At 49.0% G+C, this 21,760-nt stretch overlaps 1 protein-coding gene across 1 annotated transcript in view; it reads left to right on the top strand.

The window, feature by feature from the left end:
* The window catches only part of dnah9l (dynein, axonemal, heavy polypeptide 9 like), a 1,249,478-nt gene that overhangs the window by 1,021,441 nt on the left and 206,277 nt on the right, over positions 1–21,760 (top strand). The window contains exon 62 of the mRNA XM_072476205.1: positions 8,198–8,433. Within this exon, the coding sequence (XP_072332306.1) occupies positions 8,198–8,433 (236 nt within the window). The remainder of the gene's footprint in view (positions 1–8,197; positions 8,434–21,760) is intronic.

Genomic DNA, 21,760 nt, shown 5'->3' with positions numbered 1-21,760 from the left:
AATGTCAAACTTCCCCCACCTCGTCTCTGCTCCAGCAACACTTTCATCACTCGGGGGGTTTTACCCGCCCACACAAACCCAGAGATCACCGCATTCACCCGCTTAAAAAAGGCCTTTGGTATAAAAATAGGGAGGCACTGGAAAACAAACAAAAATCTCGGGAGTACCGTCATTTTTACGGTCTGTACCCTCCCAGCCAGTGACAACGGGAGCATGTCCCTCTTCCGGAAGTCCTCCTTCATTTGCTCAACTAACCGGGCCAAATTTAATTTATGTAGCTGCTCCCATTTCATGCCACCCTGAATACCCAAGTAGCGAAAACTCCCTCCCACCACTTTAAACGGCAACTCTCTCATCCTTTTTCAGGAGTAGTGGGAGTAGTGGGATGAATGCCTACCCCCAACGTCTCTGGGAGGGTGCCCCATGCCAAAGAGTCCCTAAACATGCCCAGCAACAACAAACCCAACTGATCCAAAAACTTTTTATAAAATTCCACCGGGAACCCATCCAGTCCCGGTGCTTTCCCTGCCTGCATGTGCTTCAATGCTATCTGAATCTCCTCCAGGTCCAGTGGCACCTCCAGCTCATCCCGCAATTCCTCCCCTACCTTGGGAAACTCCAAAACCCCCAAAAACTCTGCTATCCCTCGTTCATCCTGCAGCGGCTCCAACCTATGCAACCTCTTATAAAAGACCCTAAACACCCATTCACCTTATCCAGTGATGAGACTAGCCTACCCTCTAAATCCCTAACCTGAACAATCTTTCTGGCCGCCTCCTGCCTCCTTAATTGTTGAGCCAAGAGATGGCTGGCCTTCTCCCCATACTCATACGCCAGCCCTTTCACCCGCCTCAATTGCTGTTCTGCCCTATCCGTGGACAGCAAGTCAAACTGCATTTACAGTTTTTTCCTGCAAGCCACCGCTCCAGGGTTGAGTCGGTCACATACCTACGATCCACCCCTCGAATATCATCCGCCAATTTCTGTTGCTCCTTCCTTCGCTCCCCGTCCATATGTGCCTTAAACACTATGATCTCTCCCTTGATCACCACCTTCAGCGCCTCCCACAAAATCGAGGGAGACACATCCCCATTATCATTATGTTCCACATACTCCCGTATGGCCCCCGGAATCCTCACACAGAATCCCAAATCCGATAACAGCCCTACATCTAACCGTCACCCCGACGATGCTCCCGACCAACCTCCAACACCAGGTCCACCCAATGCAGGGTATGACACAGTCTGTAAGCTTAAAGGGCCATTTGAAAACTTGGCGAGGGGGACAATGGTTTCCATGGCACACACTGCAGAAATTGTGGCCTCCTGAATAGCTGGACGCCGAAGATGCTCATAGTGGCATGGACTGTCATATTTAAAAATCTCACCTCCATCTGGTGATATCTGGATATGACAGGTTCAGTGGGAGAAATTGTGGCAAGGCGTATTCAGCACCTGCACCAAGCAAATACATTTCAGACCCTATATAAGAACATAAGAACTAGGCGCAGGAGTAGGCCATCTGGCCCCTCGAGCCTGCTCCGCCATTCAATGAGATCATGGCTGATCTTTTGTGGATCTTTTGTGGACTCAGCTCCACTTTCCGGCCTGAACACCAGAACCCTTAATCCCTTTATTCTTCAAAAAACTATCTATCTTTATCTTAAAAACATTTAATGAAGGAGCCTCTACTGCTTCACTGGGCAAGGAATTCCATAGATTCACAACCCTTTGGGTGAAGAAGTTCCTTCTGAACTCAGTCCTAAATCTACTTCCCCTTATTTTGAGGCGATGCCCCCTAGTTCTGCTTTCACCCGCCAGTGGAAACAACCTGCCTGCATCTATCCTATCTATTCCCTTCATAATTTTATATGTTTCTATAAGATCCCCCTCATCCTTCTAAATTCCAACGAGTACAGTCCCAGTCTACTCAACCTCTCCTCGTAATCCAACCTCTTCGGCTCTGGGATTAACCTAGTGAATCTCCTCTGCACACCCTCCAGTGCCAGTACGTCCTTTCTCACGTAAGGAGACCAAAACTGAACACAATACTCCAGGTGTGGACTCACCAACACCTTATATAATTGCAGCATAACCTCCCTAGTCTTAAACTCCATCCCTCTAGCAATGAAGGACAAAATTCCATTTTCCTTCTTAATCACCTGTTGCACCTGTAAACCAACTTTTTGCGACTCATGCACTAGCACACCCAGGTCTCTCTGCACAGCAGCATGTTTTAATATTTTATCATTTAAATAATAATCCCTTTTGCTGTTATTCCTTCCAAAATGGATAACCTCACATTTGTCAACATTATATTCCATCTGCCAGACCCTAGCCCATTCACTTAACCTATCCAAATCCCTCTGTAGACTTCCAGTATCCTCGGCATTTTTTGCTTTACCTCTCATCTTAGTGTCGTCTGCAAACTTGGACACATTGCCCTTGGTCCCTAATTCCAAATCATCTTTGTAAATTGTGAACAATTGTGGGCCCAACATTGATCCCTGAGGGACACCACTAGCTACTGATTGCCAACTAGAGAAACACCCATTAATCCCCACTCTTTGCTTTCTATTAATTAACCAATCCTCTATCCATGCTACTACTTTACCCTTAATGCCATGCATCTTTATCTTATGCAGCAACCTTTTGTGTGGCACCTTGTCAAAGGCTTTCTGGAAATCCAGATATACCACATCCATTGGCTGCCCGTTATCTACCGCACTGGTAATGTCCTCAAAAAATTCCACTAAATTAGTTAGGCACGACCTGCCCTTCATAAACCCATGCTGCGTCTGCCCAATGGGACAATTTCCATCCAGATGCCTCGCTATTTCTTCCTTGATGATAGATTCCAGCATCTTCCCTATTACCAAAGGTAAGCTCAGTGGCCTATATATTACCCGCTTTCTGCCTACCTCCTTTTTTAAACAGTGGTGTCACGTTTGCTAATTTCCAATCCACCGGGACCACCCCAGAGTCTAGTGAATTTTGGTAAATTATCACTCGTGCATTTGCAATTTCCCTAGCCATCTCTTTTAGCACTCTGGGATGCATTCCATCAGGGCCAGGAGACTTGTCTACCTTTAGCCCCATTAGCTTGCCCACCACTACCTCCTTAGTGATAACAATCATATCAAGGTCCTCTCCTGTCATAGCCTCATTTCTATCAGTCACTGGCTTGTTATTTGTGTCTTCCACTGTGAAGACCGACCCAAAAATCCTGTTCAGTTCCTCAGCCATTTCTTCATCTCCCATTATTAAATCTCCCTTCTCATCCTCTAAAGGACCAATATTTACCTTAGCCACTCTTTTTTGTTTTATATATTTGTAGAAACTTTTACTATCTGTTTTTATATTCTGAGCACGTTTACTCTCATAATCTATCTTACTCTTCTTTATAGCTTTTTTTTAGCAGCTTTCTGTTGCCCCCTAAAGATTTCCCAGTCCTCTAGTCTTTCACTAATCTTTGCCACTTTGTATGCTTTTTCCTTCAATTTGATACTCTCCCTTATTTCCTTAGATATCCACGGTCGATTTTCCCTCTTTCTACCTTCCTTCCTTTTTGTTGGTATAAACCTTTGCTGAGCACTGTGAAGAATCGCTTGGAAGGTTCTCCACTGTTCCTCAACTGTTTCACCATAAAGTCTTTGCTCCCAGTCTACCTTAGCTAGTTATTCTCTCATCCCATTGTAAGCTCCTTTGTTTAAGCACAAAACACTAGTGTTTGATTTTACCTTCTCACCCTCCATCTGTATTTTAAATTCCACCATATTGGCTCCTTCCGAGGGGATCCCTATCTATGAGATCATTAATCAATCCTGTCTCATTGCACAGGACCAGATCTAGGACCGCTTGTTCCCTCGTAGGTTCCATTACATATTGTTCTAGGAAACTATCGCGGATACATTCTATAAACTCCTCCTCAAGGCTGCCTTGGCCGACCTGGTTAAACCAATCGACATGTAGATTAAAATCCCCCATGATAACTGCTGTACCATTTCTACATGCATCAGTTATTTCTTTGTTTATTGCCTGCCCCACCATAATGTTACTATTTGGTGGCCTATAGACTACTCCAATCAGTGACTTTTTCACCTTACTATTCCTGATTTCCACCCAAATGGATTCAACCTTATCCTCCGATATCATCCCTTACTATTGACTGGATGTCATCCTTAAATAACAGAGCTACACCACCTCCCTGACCATCCACTCTGTCCTTCCGAATAGTTTGATACCCTCAGATATTTAAGTCCCAGTCGTGACCATCCTTTAACCATGTTGCAGTAATGGCAATTAAATCATAGTCATTCACGATGATTTGCGCCATCAACTCATTTACCTTATTCCGAATACTACATTCAGGTAAAGTACACTTATGTTGGCTTTTATACCTCTGTTTTGAATCTTAACACCTTGATCAGTAACCTCTCCTAAGTTATATTTCCTGTTAACTTTTCTCCTAATTTTCCTTGTCGTTGAACCCATATCTTCATGTAATAACCTGCCGCGTCGCTTACCATTTATGTTTTTACTTCCCGTTTTATTCCTTTTAGTATTACTGGGACTAGTCACTGAGCTCCCCTCAGTCACTGTACCTTGTATTGTTACCCTTTTTGATTTTTGACTGTGGCTTCTCTGCCTTACAGTTTCCCCCTTACTGCCTTTTGTTTCTGTCCCTGTTCTACTACGTTCCGACTTCCTGCATCGGTTCCCATCTCCCTGCCACATTAGTTTAAACCCTCCCCAACAGCTCTAGCAAACACCCCCCCCAGGACATCGGTTCCAGTCCTGCCCAGGTGCAGGCCGTCCGGTTTGTACTGGTCCCACCTCCCCCAGAACCGGTCCCAATGCCCCATCCCGCTTGCACCGTCTCTCGAGCCATGCATTCACCCTATCTATCCTGACATTCCTATTCTGACTAGCTCGTGGCACTGGTAGCAATCCTGAGATTACTACGTTTGAGGCCCTACTTTTTAGTTTAACTCCTAACTCCCTGAATTCAGCTTGTAGGACCTCGTCCCGTTTGTTACCTATATTAATGTGCACCACGACAGCTGGCTGTTCACCCTCCACCCCCCCCCCCCCCCCCCCCCCCCAGCATGTCCTGCAGCACCTCCGAGACATCCTTGACCCTTGCACCAGGGAGGCAACATACCATCCTGGAGTCTCATTGCGTCCGCAGAACCACCTTCTATTCCCCTTACGATTGAGTCCCCTATCACTATAGCCCTGCCATTCTTCTTCCTGCCCTGCTGCGCAGCAGAGCCAGCCACGGTGCCATGAACCTGGCTGCTGCTGCCTTCCCCTGGTGAGCCATCTCCCTCAACAGTATCCAAAGCAGTATATCTGTTTTGCAGGGAGATGACCGCAGGGAACACCTGCACTGCCTTCCTACTCTTGCTCTGTCTTTTGGTCACCCATTTTCTATCTCCCTCAGTAATCTTCACCTGCGGCGTGACCAACTTGCTAAACGTGCTATCCACGACATCCTCAGCATCGCGGATGCACCAAGGTGAGTCCATCCGCAGCTCCAGAGCCGTCAAGTGATCTAACAGGAGCTGCAACTGGACATACATCTTGCACGTGAAGAAGCCAGGGACAGTGGACGTGTCCCTGAGCTCCCACATCGCACACGAGGAGCATGACACGGGTCTGGGATCTCCTGCCATGTCTTAAATCTTAGGTTAACTTATACAACTATAATTCCAAAAAACGAAAGAAAAAATACATAAATAAATTGGACAATGAAAAGAAAAACTACTTACCAGTCACTTACCAGGGTTAAAAAGCACCTCCTCCCCACCCAGCTTTGAATTCCCACCTAGCTTCAAATTCCCAAACTCACCCTTTGCTGTCTCACGCTGGCTGTGGTTTCTCTGGCTCACTGGGAGAACTTCCTCCTTTTCTTATCAATTGTATTCCTCTTCTAGTCCTTGAGCATTACACCCACAAACACTGAGCACTCTTCAGATCTTTTTGGTTGTTTGAGAATGCCAATGGTTTGCTCTATGGTGTTCTAATAACAGGATAACTATAATTGTGTGCACACTGTCCATAAGTGGTTTGCTGATGGAGGGGTGTCATCAGCCATGTTTGGTAGCCCTTTTCACTAAACAAACACCTTCTGGTTTGCCGTTGTTGCGCAAATATGCTTGATACAGCTGGCTGCTGCCAGGATAGCAGGCATCAACCAACTCATGTCAACGTTTTTCATGGTCACCTACCAACTATACTTTAAGGGATTGATTCCTTGCAGTTCCAATCCATCCCCCTGTTGGGATGCATCACTTGCAAAATCAAGTTCAAAGATGTGCAGGTCAGTTGGATTGGCCATGATTTAAAAAAAATTGCCCCTTAGTATCCAGGGATGTGCAAGTTAGGTGGGGTTACAGGGATAGGCTGGGAGAGTTGGTCTAGGTAGGGTGCTCTTTCAGAGGGTCAGTGCAGACTCACCAAATGACCTCCTTCTGTACTGTAGGGATTCTTAGAGTAGGCAGTCGATGGCTTCCTGCAGCATTGGAAATTCTGCTACCCTGACAAAGCCACATGCCCACTCTCTCCTTTCTGTTTAAAGAAGACGATGAAGTCCCCTTTCCTTCTATCGTCTCTGTCACTTGCCCAGTGAATTGATGCATGCTGAACTGTGAGATGATGTTGGTGATGTTGCCAGCTCCAGCCTGGAAGGAGTTTGAGATATATAAATTGAGGGCCATGGTGATCTTGACAGCCACAGGCAGCACCATGCACCTTGCTCTGCAACTGCAGGTCAGGTTGTAAAGCATAATACAGTTCAGAGACCATCTCCTTAGTGATTTGTAGCCGCCTCAGACAATGCTCCTGACTGAGATGGAGATAGCAGAAGATCCTTGGTGAGTGGGGCCTCCTATCAAGTTCCTTTCTCCTCTTGCCTCTGCACACAACTTTCCCTGTCTGCTGTTTGTGCTCCATTTCTACATTGTGTCGCAGACCATGAGTGACTACAACTATACACCCTGAGAGAGAGAGAGAGCTGGCTTTCCGCTCAAAGACCTTCCAACTCTACTGAACGCTTGTAAAATCCAGGATAGCTCCCTTCTCATAGAATCATAGAATTTACAGTGCAGAAGGAGGCCATTCAGCCCGAGTCTGCACTAGCCCCTGGAAAGAGCACCCTACTTAAGCCCACCCTTCTACCCCCCAACCCATCACCCAGTAACCCCAACTAAATGTTTTCACACTAAGGGGCAATTTAGCATGGCCAATCCACCTAACCTGCACATCTTTGGACTGTGGGAGGAAACCGGAGCTCCCGGAGGAAACCCAGGCAGACACAGGGAGAATGTGCAAACTCCACACAGACAGTCATCCGAGGCCGGAATTGAACCCAGGTCCCTGGAGCTGTGAGGCAGCCGTATTAACCACTGTGCCGCCGTGCCATCCCTTCTTATTCCAAGAACAGTATCCACTAATTTAACTTGAAACCATAAGACATTTGCATATTGGACAAAAGTAAAAATGGTGTAAGCGGACAAATGGTACAATTACATTACCCATCCAGACAAAAATTGTAGTTCCAACAGAAGTATTTTGGATCACAGTAAATAATAAGACTTTCTTTATCGTGATAGAGATGAGATTTTAAAATTATGTTTGAAAGCCTAGGGCAGCATGGTAGCATAGTGGTTAGCACAATTGCTTCACAGCTCCAGGGTCCTAGGTTCGATTCCCAGCTTGGGTCACTGTTTGTGCGGAGTCTGCACGTTCTCCCTGTGTGTGCGTGGGTTTCCTCTGGGTGCTCCGGTTTCCTCCCACAGTCCAAAGATGTGCAGGTTAGGTGGATTGGCCATGCAAAATTGCCCTTAGTGTTGGGTGGGGTTATGGGGATAGGGTGGAGGTGTGGGCTTGGGTATGGTTCTCTTTCAAAGAGCCGGTGCAGACTCGATGGGCCAAATGGTCTCCTTCTGCACTGTAAATTCTATGATTCAATCATTCCACAAATATTGCAAAGTTTATGTAGAAGAAAATATTAACCTTGCTTAATGTGGAAAATTCTAGATAAGTTGTCCATGTGTTCGTTTGATTTTTACTTTTGCTAGTTTAAAATCTGGCAAAAATAAGCAATAAAGCCAAATAAGTTTGGCTTTCCTATAGCAAATGTTCTAGCAAGAAATAATTTAAAATGCATTAACTTAATTAACTTCTTGACCTAGGTTCCAATTCCAATGACCGAAGGTTTGGATGCTGTTGCCTTGCTCACAGATGATGCAACAATTGCAGCCTGGAACAATGAAGGGTTGCCCAGTGATAAAACGTCCACAGAAAATGCCACTATTTTTTCCAACTGTGAACGATGGCCACTCTTGATTGATCCTCAACTCCAGGGAATCAAGTGGATCAAAAGCAAATATGGCACACATTTGAAAGTCATTAATTTGAGTCAAAGGGGGTAAGAGAGCAACTGCTTAATCTGCAGCCAGAATGTGCAATAAAACAAAGTTAATCTTTAAGATGCAATACTCACGGTAAAGGATCCACCTACCTTTCTTGTGAAATTGCTCCTTACCCTTTAAAGCAACAGCTGCATCTTTTTCGACTCTGATTGGGTTTGTTACATTGGGTTGGTTTTGGCTGCCCATTGACAGGAGATAGTTGGGGTGAGAATGGCTGCCTGGAGAAATTTCCAGGTTACTACTTATTTGCATGGGTGTTGCAAGCTGTCAGCATGAAATATGCAGTTTGCCAGTTTGGATGCGAGAAATTTAGAACTGTTGCAGGTTCTTAAGAATCTGTAGCAAATGAAATGGCCAAAGCAAGAAAGTGCAGTTCTTGGAAAATGTTTTTGGGTTAAACAATTCCAGTGGGCCCTGAGGGTTTTTAATTTATCCGTGGATAGGCTGGTGGAGCAAAGTCAGGAGAAGAATTTTGCTGTTCATGGTTAGTAGGTGCCATGTCTAGTTTTGCCAGGTTTGGCAGAAGTGGCATAATTTGTGCAACATTATTTCCAAAATTTGATTACAGTCACAAAGAAATTTCATTATCTCACCAGGAATGCAAAGTTAAGACACCCCTTCACATCTCCTATATCACGGCCGAACTCTATCTTTGTCCCAGAATCATCAATCTTTCATCTCCCTGCCTCCCACTGCTATCCATAAGTTAGCAGAGAAGACTTTACTGTGCTTTTCTACTTCATAAACAATTAATTCTCCATCATGACGACTTCCTATCAAAAGCATACAATGCACACCATGGTTAGCTGGCTCATACTTGACAAGGATCAGAATTCTTGTCATGGCACATATTAACCTACTTTCACCACTTGGAGAAGCTACCACATAGCAGGGGAGACAACAAATAAGGGAGAAGGTCTTACCACACTGCCCACATCTACCACTATGTAGGACAGCAAACTAGTGGGGAAATCCATCTCCTATGTTTATCAAAAAGGCCAAAAACACAGATATTAAAGACTCAGGGTGCGATTCTCCGGCCTCGTTGCGCTCTCGCTCAAGCGCAACGAGACCGGTGAATAGCGGGAGAGGCCAAAAATCAGTTCCGCGCCAGCCGTCAAGCAGTTTGCGATGCAACCGGCCCACTCCCCTAAGCGAAATCGGGATCACGCCGTAGTATACATAGATACAGAGAAGATAGGAGCAGGAGGAAGCCTTTTGGCACTTCGAGCCTTTTCCGCCATTTATCACGGTCATGGTTGATCATCCAACTCAATAGCCTAATCCTGCTTTCTCCCCGTATCCTTTGAACCCATTCTCCCCAAGTGCTATATCTAGCCACCTCTTGAATATATTCAATGTTTTCGCATCAACTACTTCCTGTGGTAATGAATTCCACAGGCTCACCACTCTTTGGGTAAAGAAATGTCTCATCTCTGTCCGAAATGAATCCTCAGACTGTGACCCCTGGTTCTGGATACACCCACCATTGGGAACATCCTCCTTGCATCAACCTTGTCTAGTCCTGTTAGAATTTGATAAGTCTCTATGAGATCACCCCTCATTCTTCTGAACTCCAGCGAGAACAATACTAACCTCGTCAATCTCTCCTCATATGGCAGTCCTGCCATCCCTGGAATCAGTCTGGTAAAACTTCACTGCACTCCCTCGAGAGCAAGAACATCCTTCCTCAGAAAAGGGGACCAACACTGCACACAATATTCTATGTGTGGCCTCACCAAGGACCTGTACAATTGCAGCAACACATCCTTGCTTCTGTACTCAAAACCTCTCACAATGAAGGCCAACATACCATTAGCCTTCTTTACTGCCTGCTGCATCTGCATGCTTACCTTCAGCGACTAGTGCACAAGGACACCCATGTCTCGCTGCACACACCCCTCTCCCAATTTACAACCATTCAGGTAGCAATCTGCCTTCCTGTTTTTGCTTCCAAAGTGAATAACCTCACATTTATCCAAATTATACTGCATCTGCCATTGACTTGCCCACTCGCCCAACCTGTCCAGATCATGCTGTAGGATCTCTGCATCTTTGTCACAGTTCACCTTCCCACCCAACTTGGTTCATCTGCAAACTTTGAGATGTTACACTTTGTTCCCTGATCCAAATCATTAATATATATTGTGAATAGCTGACATCCCAGCACCGATCCCTGTGGCACCCCACTAGTTACTGCCTGCCAATTTGAAAAGGACCCATTAATTTCTACTCTTTGTTTCTTCCCTGCCAACCAGTTTTCTATTTATCTCAAGACACTTCCCCCAATCCCATGCGCATTAATTTGGACAATAATCTCTTATGCGGGACTTTGTCAAACGCCTTCTGAAAGTCCAAATATACCACATCGACGGGCTCCTCCGTGTCAACTATACTGGTTACATCTTCAAAGAATTCCAACAGATTTGTGAAGCATGATTTCCCCTTCAAATCCATGCTGACTCTGACTGCTCCTGCCACTGCTTTCGAAATGTGCCGCTATAAAGTCCTTGACAATGGATTCAAGAATTTTCCCCACTACTGATGTTAGGCGAGAAACTAATTATCACCACTTAAGGCCTATTTCCATACAATTAATGAGATCGACCCCATATCTAACAGCCTCCCACCATTCAGCGGCCTCCCGAGCACTTGTTCATACTGGCACCAACAGTACTCCTTTTGAAAAATGTGAACCTGGCAAAAGGGCTTCTGTGGGGAGCCGAGGAGGTGAGTAGTCACCTTTGCTCACAGGCAAAGAACCCTGGGGCACTGGGCTTGCCATCCCAGTGCTTGGTGTGGGGTGAGGGACCCTTCGCAGGGGTGGGTTGCCATGGGGGGTCGTGCGCTAGAGATGGGCAAAGGGTCCGGGGGTCAGCCCGCACTGCCGAAGGAATTGACAGAGGCCTCATAATGGTTTTGCGAAAAGGTGTTAATGTACTGTACAAACCCCACTCCTGATGGTGCTACCCCCCTACCCCCACCTCTCACCTACCCCTCCCAACCCCTCCCCCCTACCCTGATGCCCTCAGTGGTCCTCAACATGTTTAGTTCTACCACTACGTCTTAGTGTTTCCCCAGGATGCACATCAGAGGTGGAGTCAGCCAGCTGCTTAGCTTGTGCAGTGGCCTTTGATGCGCCTGGCGGGCATCCTCTGGGTGCTCTGGCACCTGAGGGCCCTGGCCCACTTGCCGGCACATGCACAGCCGTGCCACCCTGTCCCGTGTGCTGACTACGGCACGTGACCTCATCAGAGGGGTGGAACCTTGGGGAGCTGGTGCCCACCGTTGCCACTCTATGGGACGTATCCGGCTTGGCACTTGGCACCCCCTGCTCCCAATCAGTGCCTTTATGGCCCTAGGGTCCATCTTGGGACAGAGGGGCAGCTGGTTCTAGCCCAGGCTGCCCCTGCATCATCTGGCTATGCCAGCCCTGGCAGTTCCCCATGATCCGCACCATTGTGGCGACGCCCTTGGCGATGCTCCTCAGTGACAGGGACATTCTCTGCAGCGCCTCAGACATGCCCACATGTGTCATGTGTGTGTCCTTTTAAGTAAGGTTTAGTCTCTTATCATGTGACTTGTAGCTCATTGGGCTGTGGCTGTCAGATGAGAGTGTTTTTTTAGGTTTCAGTTTCAGTTTGACTGCTTTGGACTGCAGAAGGAGAAAGAAGTGTTTTTCTCTATTTTCATTTGTTAAAAGCTGTTCCGGTAAAAAGCACATTGGTTGTGGCTAACTGCCTTGATAACTTTAAAGATGTAGTTGTTTTCTGGAAGGAGTTTGAATCTGCTGTTTGGACCTGGATGGGAATTTCAGGAAAAGGACCAGTCCCATTCAAATGAGAATAGTGTGCTGGGCCACACCTTTGAAAAGGGTTTTTGGTTTAATTGGATTTTGTTATTGAATTGGAACAGCTCAGGGGAATTCATTAAGTGTTATATATAGAGTACAGTAGCTGTATGTTTGTAATTGGTAAAATTCTTACTGTGTTTATATTTATATATGTTAACTACAGTCTTAGAATAAACCTTAAATTGATTAAAGTGTCTAGGAAATCTGCTGAATCACACCTGCAGTGAAGGCTTTTGTGCTCATCCTAGACTAATTCAACATAAAGGTTATAGGTCAGGTGAACTTCATAATGCACTTTGGAGTTTCTAAGCCCTGGCCCATAACACCTGCGACTGGGACAAGCTCTGCAGCGCCTCGGCCATGCCCATCTGAGAGCGGGACATGACCCGCAGAACCTCACCAAGGTCGGCCTGGTGCTGTGTGACATTCCCCAGCGAGTCAGACATCCTGCCGAGACCCTCAACCATGGCTGTCACCGACTGCGCGATGCCTTGGAAACCTTCACTAATGGTGCCGAAGTCGTGCACCAGGCTCTTCACTGCGGTCGCCACCCGAACAGTGTTGGCCTCAGTGCTACTAATTGCTGGCACTATCTCCTGCCCACCTAACCTCTGGGACTCCTCCAAGCACCTTTGGATCTGCTGGAGTGATGCTGACATCTCCTTCTGAACACCCAGATTTGTCCCTATCGTCTCCATCAGTTCCGGGCAACTCTATTCCATAGGCTCAGCATCAGGCGGGGACCCAGCTGGGTTTTGGGATCCAGCAGACGTCTTGCCTGGGGGTTCCTGCCTCCACCTGATGTGCATCATCAGCGGTGTGGTGCTCACCAGATTGTACCCCCGAAGCCTGTTCACTAACATGTCCCACAAGGTGCGTGAATCTGTGGGATGACAGCTGTGCCGCGACCACGGTTGCATCCTCGTAGCTCTCCTCCGAGGTGTTCACCTCGGAGTCAGGAGAGGGTACTGCCCTGGATGGAGGACCTGCAGGAGAATGGGCGTGGTCAGTGGGAGGGATGAGTCAGTCAGTCAGTAAGGCAATAACAACTCAAGTTTGACAGTTCCCCTGGAGCGCGATTGTTCCTCACCTCTGAAATGAAAATCACTTACTGTCACAAGTAGGCTTCAAATGAAGTTACTGTGAAAAGCCCCTAGTCGCCACATTCCGGCGCCTGTTCGGGGAGGCCGGTACGGGAAGTGTCCGCCAGCCTCCGCGTGGCTGACCGATCTATCCTCAGTCACCTCCAGGGCCCGCTCCTCGAAGGAGGTGAGAATTCTTGTGTCTGGTACACCTCTGCCAGAGTGGGCTCTCTCCCAACAATTATGGGAGAGCTTTTCCTGAGGAGACACAGAGAGAGCATTGTTAGCCACACGCATTGTTTAAAGTGGTGGGAGAGTAAGTGTGAAGGTGGGTTTTGGGGGGATTGAGGGGGGAGGGAGGGCTGGGGGTCATATGGAGTTGGGTGCTCCCTTGTGCGGTGGGGGGGGGGGGGGGGGGGAGGCGTTGGTGTCTACTTACTTGTGCTGCCTGATGTAGGTCGTTGACCTTCCTACACAGCTGGCCAATCATCCTGGTCATACTCCCCAAGCTGACAGCTGCTGCCACTTCATCCCAGGCAGCACTGGCTACCTTGTGGCTGGGGTAACAGGACATCCCTCCTGGCCTCCACCACATCCAGGAGCCTCCCTAGATCAGCGTCTCTGAATCTTGGGGCTGGTCTCCTCTGCACCATTGTTGTGAGCTGGCTGGGGTTGGCTGAGCAAATGCAGCTTAAGTGCTGCTCAACATTGTTAGCGGGGGGCTGCCGAGCTCGGTTCTGGCGAATCAGCAGGCGAGCCTTCATTTGCGGCAAGAAGCCCGTAAGGCCTCGTTAAATGGACCAATTGACGTTGAATTGCATTGCAGGCCTCGCTGTGCCGAGCGCCGGGAAGCTGTCGGCAACTCCCGCTCGATAACAAACTTAGAAATCTTTCCGGAGAATTGCGCCCTCTGTGTTTTTGGCATGACTTCATGCACAAGCAATTGTTTAAAGTTTGGTCTGCCAGCTGGGAACTCTCAAAATAAGTGATAGTAAGGTGAAGTCCATGTGGTATTATAGGTATTATGGTACCTGATAGGCTAAAGCACCATTGGTGGAAACTGTATGCTTTCTATTGATTAGAGTGTATGATAGCTCCGCCCTGATAGGTGGGATATAAGAACCTGCGCCGCCCCAGCAGCCCTCATTCTGTACCTGAGCTGCTGGGGGAAACATCTAGCTTATTAAAGCCTACAGTTGGACTACAACCTCGCTTTATTGGTCATTGATCGTGCATCAATTTAATAAGCTAGGTTTTTTTTTAAGAAGAAAGGATGGAGCTCCGAATCAAGCCGGAGTGTCTGCAACTTAACCCCCATGCGGCGAACTCAGCGACAATCTTTAAGCACTGGCTGGAGTGCTTTAAAGGGTATCACGAGACGGCCAAAAACGCACCCACGGGAGAGTAGAAACTGCACGTCCTGCACTCAAGGGTGAGCCCGGAGATTTACACCCTCATCGAGGAAGCGGAAGACTTTGATGCAGCAATAGAGCTGCTAAAAGGACACTATATTCGCCCTCAGAGTCGGCTATCCCCGCCCCCCCACCAGGACGGCCCCCGCAGCCAGAATGCTGAGGTTCCGCCGGGTAGGCCGCCAGCGGGACTCAGTGGAATTTGGCGGGCACTTGGCCCATCGAGCGCAGAGAATCGCCGGGGGAGCCGCTTTCAACGGCCCCCGACCGGCGGCGCGGCGACCGCACCGAAGAATAGGCAGCTCGGCGTTGGAGTGGCGTGGCAAGATTCGCGAGCCTCACCGGCGATTCTCCGACCCGGCGCGAGATCGGAGAACCCCGGCCCATGGCTTTTAGTTTAACACTCCTGGTGTAATATTAGATAGAAATAACTTTGAAGAAACCCTTCATAGCCTGTCCTTCAGCAATGTCATTTGCCATGGCCATAATGTGCCTCCAACTTATCATGTCCAATGTGTCCTCTCGGGGTGGGGACAGGAGAAACAGGCAACTTCTGATTTTTCCAGTCACCGTTTACTACCTCATCTTGTATGTGGTTTCCTTCTGCATGAAGGAAAGGGTATGGTAATGATAACCTTGGGGAGTATTTAGAGAATGTGCCTATCATGGTAGAAGTGTGCATGGGTAGGATTTCACTGGCCTCGGGAAGTGGGCTGAAAAAAAGCACAAAGCTGCATCAGGAGGTTTACCAGCAGTTGGGGATTGAATACGAATCAGTTGTCTACCGAATTGAAGTGGGCAACCAAGTTAAAAGACCCTATTAAGGGTGATTTCCTTGGCCCACTGGCATTTTTCTAGTGGTGGGGATGCCCTCTCAGCTACCAACCTTCACAGCAGCATGGGAGCAGTTCATTCAGTTGTATCTTGGACAGGAGCAGCAGCATTGGCTACACCACTCGGAGCACTGTGGTAATTCTATGATTCAAAGACCTCTTCCACAGAATTCCCCATACATTGATGGTCCGCAGCAAGGACAACAATGGGAGGTTTGGAAGAGACAGTTCGAATGGTACATAACTGCTTCGAGTTTATAATGAAAACATCAGGCCCATCCTTTTTATTTGCATTTGGGGCCATAGCACAACAAGGCATTGACCTTTGCATCATTCTATGAGATTATGGAGGTTCTTGATAAGTACTTTAGCTCTAAGAAGAATCCAGCAATAGAAAGAGCAACATTCAACCAAAGGCCAGGTTCCTCTATTAATAATTTATGACGGTTGGCTGGTACCTGCAGTTACAAAGTCCGAAAGTACGAGTTGATGTTGAGACCGCATCATAGTCAACGTGCTCAACAATGCACTGTCGGATTTATTAGACTCAAAAGAGGATTTGACCTTAGAGTAGGCTGAACAGATCGCGAGAAAGGTGGAGTCATGATGGCAGAATCAGAGTATAATTTGAGGAGCCATCAAGGCTCAGGAGGGGTCTGTCCAGTATATAGGGCCAAAGTCAGGAGCCATGCCCACCAAAACCACTGGAGGATGGGGAGATCCCTTACAAATGCTCCTGATGCACCAACAGACAACATTGCCGCAAAGCCCCTACCCAGCAACGAGAGATGAATGTTTTCTCAGGCAGGACCAGGACATTTTAAACAGTTTTGCAGATCAATTGAAGGGAAGAAAACCAGAACATGTTCCCAACCATTCTGAGGTCCCAGGATTGGAGGTACACTTTTCCAATACTGATGGTTTCCTAGGAAAAATCAAAGATGCCAATAAACAGTTCTGGTCTGTAGAGTTGGAAGTCCAAGGATACAAAACAGAATTTAAACTGGACACTGAGGCAGAAGTCTCAGTCTTATCAGTGAAATTGGACAGGCTTCAGCACTGGCTTAAGGAAGTAAAAATCCAAACAGGCAACTGCATTTTCTAAACCTGCGACTACTACCACCTAGAAAAACAAGAGCAGCAGATGCATGGGAACACCAATGTCTGCAAGTTCCCCATCAAGTCACGCATGATCCTGACTTTGCACTTTATCGCCATTCCTTCACCGTCATTGGGTCAAAATTCTGGAACTCCCTTGCTAACAGCACTTTGAGTGTCCCAACAACATATGGACTGCAACAGTTCAAGAAGGCAGTTCATAACCTTCTCAAGGACAATTAAGGATGGACAATAAATGTTGGACTAGCTAGTGATGCCCGCATCTCCTGAACAAATATTTTTTAAATCTAACTTGAAGCTACAAGGGCCCAGGAGCACAGATTTTAAAGTGAAGAGTCAGTTCATTACAACTCTCAGGCATGAAGATAAAGAATTTTTAAAAATAAATATTTTATTCAAGGCACTTTCATATAATACTGCCCCTTCTCACTTCCCGCCTTCCCCATTCTCTCCTCTAACAACCCCCCCCCCCCCCCCCCCCACCACCACCACTGACCCCACAAACCTTAAAGAAATCAATAAACGGCTTCCATCTCCGGGTGAACTCATCCACTGACCTCCTCAAGATTAATTTGACCTTCTCCAGCCTCAGGAATTCCGCCAGATTGCCCACCCACACCTCCACTTCCAACGGCTCCAAGTCCCACCACACAAGCAAAATCTGTCTCTGGGCTATCAGGGAGGCAAAGGCCAGAACTTCGACCTCTCTCGCCCTCGGATTCCTGGGTGTTCCGACACCTCAAAAATCGCCACCTCCACCCCAACACCTTGGACATTACGCCCATGAACCCCTGCCAGAACCCATTTAACCTTGGACATGCCCAGAACATGTGGATGTGATTTGTGGGCCACCCGCACACTGTCCACACCTATCCTCCACCCCCTCAAAGAACCTACTCATCCTTGCTACCGTCATATGCGCCCTATGTATTACTTTAAACTGGATGAGGCTTAATCTCGCACACAACTGATGTGTTATGTACTCTGGCATAACACAGCTGCAACTGGATGCAGCTTTAACCAAAAGATACTCCAGACCTTGAAGTTAGTTCAATCTGATTTATTGAATCAGTAGCACAGTTAGCACAGTTATCTATGAATTTGACTCTCTGCTAACCTAAGCGTGGTTACTCTGTTTGACTGAACCAGACTAGCTCTTAGCCACGTGCTGGAGGTGTGATACTGTACATAAACCCTGACTCACTCTGTAGATGTTCATCAGTGGAAAGAGGCGGAGTGTGAGTGCCTCGTGCCTTTTATAGTGAGATACCACCCCTGAGTGTCCTGCTTGCTCATTGATCATGTCCTGTTCTCTGTGTTCATTAGCTGCCTGTCTGTGCCTGTCTGTGTATCGTTATCTGCATGTCTGCATATCATGACAACAACGTGACGCATTCACCCTCCGCAGGGCCTCTGCCCACATCTCGGCCCCCACCTCCCCTCCCAACTCCTCCTCCCACTTGAATTTTATGTCCCCCACCAGGGCCCCCTCCCAATCCATCAACTCCTTGTAGATATCGGATAACTTCCCCTCCCCTATCTGGTCCCTCAACAGCACCTTGTCTAGCAACCCAGGGGCGGCAGCCCAGGAAAGGACAGCACCTCTCTCCTTACAAAATCCCGGACCTGCAGGTACCTAAAACCGTTCCTCTTGGGCAGCTCGTAGTCTTCCTCTAGGTCCTCCAGCCTCGCAAATTTACCCCCTATGAATAGATCACCAAATTGCTCGATCTCTGCTTACTGTCACCCTCGAAACCACACATGTGTGGTAAACCACTGTTGCACCTCTATTAGGTGATGTATGGTAGGACCTGTACTACAGGTACCTTGGTTAGTCCCTGCCTGCTGGCTCCGCCCAGTAGTCGGAGTATAAATATGTGTGTCCTCCATGCTGCAACCATTTCGCCAGCTGCTGTGGGAGGCCACACATCTTAGAGCAATAAAGCCTCAGTTGTACCCAACTCAAGTCTTTGTGCAATTGTCCGTGCATCAATTTATTGCTCTAAGATTTTCAAAAGATGGACCTCCGTATCAAACCAGATCGCCTGCAGCTGGATCCGCATTCAAGCGACGCCAAAAAGAACTTTCAACACAGGCCAGCTTGCTTCGAGGTGTACATCAACTCGGCGTCCACCCCTATCTCGGAGGCTCAGAAGATACAGATCCTGTACTCAAGGTTGAGCTCCAGCGTCTTTCCGCTAATCCAGGACGCGCCGAACTACGCCAAAGCCATGTCGCTTCTCAAGGAGAATTACGCCCAGAAGACGAACACGCTCTTCGCCAGGCACGTACTCACCACTCGCTCTCAACTCCCTGGTGAGTCCATAGAAGACTTCTGGCGGGCCCTAATCCCACTCGTCCGGGACTGTGACTGTCAGGCCGTTACGGCCACTGAACATTCATACCTCCTTATGCGGGACGCGTTTGTAACGGGGATTGGGTCGGACCTCATACGCCAGCAACTGTTAGAGGGGGCCAAGCTCGATCTAGCGGAGACAAAGAAACTAGCGCTCTCCATGACGGTCGCCTTGCGCAACGTTCAGGCCCACCCCTCCTACGCATCCTGGACCTGACAAACGGCCGCCCCAGCGGGGGCCTTACCCAGCCAATATGCCTGCGCCACGTGCCAGACAGCAAACCCCAGGGGTCCCTGATGTTATTTCTGCGGCCAGCAGAAGCACCCCCGCCAACGCTGCCCTTTGTAAGGCTTGCGGCAAGAAGGGGCACTTCGCTGCGGTGTGCCAGGCCCGTACAGTCGCCGCTATCGCCCTGCCCCTCTCATTTATGGACAATGGGCGCCGCCATCTTCACCTCCCTGGACCATGCGCGGCCAATGAGCGCCGCCATCTTCCCCCCCTCAGACCACGCGCGGCCAGTGGGCGCCGCCATCTTCTCTCCCTCAGACCATGCGCGGCCAGTGGGCGCCGCCATCTTCCCCCCCGAGCAACACGTGCGGCCCATGGGTGCCGCCATCTTGTCCATCCCCTGCCACGTGCGGCCCATGGGCGCCACCAACTTGTACTCCACTAGATCTTCAGCTGCCATTTTGTACTCCTCGAGATCTTCAGACGCCGCCATCTTGTCTCCCCCACGGCACATGGGCACCGCCAGCGTTCCAGGACCAGGGCCCCCCGGGCTCCCTGTCATCCTATACCAGCGACGACCGACCACGACTCGCCTCAGTGACCATCGACCAGTCTCGTCCACACAACCTGGCCACCGCATCGACCAGCGTGAAGGTCAACGGACATGTGACCTCTTGCCTGCTGGACTCCGGGAGCACCGAAAGCTTCATCCACCGGTAAGGCGCTGCTCCCTCGTGGTACATCCCGCCAATCAAAGAATCTCCCTGGCCTCCGGATCCCATTCCGTGGCGATCCAGGGGTCACACTCACGGCCCAGGGCGTAGAATTCAGCGGCTTCTGCCTCTACGTCCTCCCTAACCTCTGCGCTGCCCTACTGCTAGGCCTGGATTTCCAGTGCAACCTCCAGAGCCTAACCCTGAAATTCGGCGGGCCCCTACCACCCCTCGTTGTGTGCGGCCTCGTGACCCTAAAAATCGATCCGCCTTCCCTCTTCGCAGATCTAACCTCGGATTGCAAACCTGTCGCCACTAGGAGCAGCCAGTACAGCACCTAGGACAGGATCTTCATCAGGTCCGAGGTTCAGTGGCTGCTTCGGGAAGGCATCATTGAGGCCAGCAACAGCCCCTGGAGAGCCCAAGTGGTAGTAGTTGATAAAGTGGTAAAACTGGGGAGAAACACAGGATGGTCGTCGACTACAGCCAGACCATCAATCGGTACACGCAGCTCGACGCGTACCCCCTCCCACGCATATCTGATATGGTCAATCAGATTGCACAGTACCGGGTCTTTTCAACTGTAGACCTCAAATCCGCCAACCACCAGCTCCCCATTCCAAATCGGATAGTCCATGCACTGCCTTTGAGACAGACGGCCACCTCTATCACTTCCTCAGGGTTCCCTTTGGCGTCACCAACGGGGTCTCGGTCTTCCAAAGGGAGATGGACCGAATGGTCGACCGGTACGGTTTGCGGGCCACCTTTCCGTACCTAGACAACGTCACCATCTGCGGCCATGATCAGCAGGACCACGACACCAACCTTGCCAAATTTATCCACACCGCCACTCTCCTAAACCTCACCTACAACAAGGAGAAGTGCGTGTTTAGCACGACCCGCTTAGCCATCCTCGGCTATGTGGTCCAGAACAGAGTTCTGGGGCCCGATCCTGACCGCACGCGCCCCCTCATGGAGCTTCCCCTCCCCCACTGCCCCAAGGCCCTCATACGCTGCCTGGGGTTCTTTTCGCACTATGCTCAGTGTGTCCCAAACTATGCGGACAAGGCCCGCCCACTCATACAGTCCACCCATTTTCCTCTGACGGCCGAGGCACAACAGGCCTTCGCTCGTATCAGAGCCGATATCGCCAAGGCCAGCATGCACGCAGTAGACGAGACACTGCCCTTTCAAGTAGAGAGCGACGCATCAGACGTCGCCCTAGCCGCCACCCTCAATCAGGCAGGCAGACCCATGGCATTCTTTTCCCGCACACTTCAACCCTCAGAAATTCGGCACTCATCCGTCGAAAAAGAGGCCCAAGCTATCGTTGAAGCTGTGCGGCATTGGAGGCATTACCTGGCCGGCAGGAGATTCACTCTCCTCACTGACCAACGGTCTGTAGCCTTCATGTTCAACAACACACAGCGGGGCAAGATCAAGAATGATAAGATCTTGAGGTGGAGGATCGAGCTGTCCACCTACAATTACGAGATTTTGTATTGCCCCGGCAAGCACAACGAGCCCCCAGATGCCCTATCCCGAGGTACATGTGCCAGCGCACAGGTAGGCCGACTCCGGACCCTGCACCACAGTCTTTGTCACCCGGGAGTCACACGGTTGTACCATTTCATAAAGGCCCGCAATCTGCCATCGTATGGACAATCACCAGGCACTGCCAGGTCTGTGCGGAGTGCAAGCCGCACTTCAACCGGCCGGACCATGC

Source organism: Scyliorhinus torazame, chromosome 2, assembly GCF_047496885.1.
Source record: "Scyliorhinus torazame isolate Kashiwa2021f chromosome 2, sScyTor2.1, whole genome shotgun sequence".
Classification (NCBI taxonomy): Eukaryota; Metazoa; Chordata; class Chondrichthyes; order Carcharhiniformes; family Scyliorhinidae; genus Scyliorhinus; species Scyliorhinus torazame.
The sequence above is the reverse complement of the archived record's forward strand: the minus strand, read 5'-3'. Positions and strand labels throughout refer to the sequence as shown.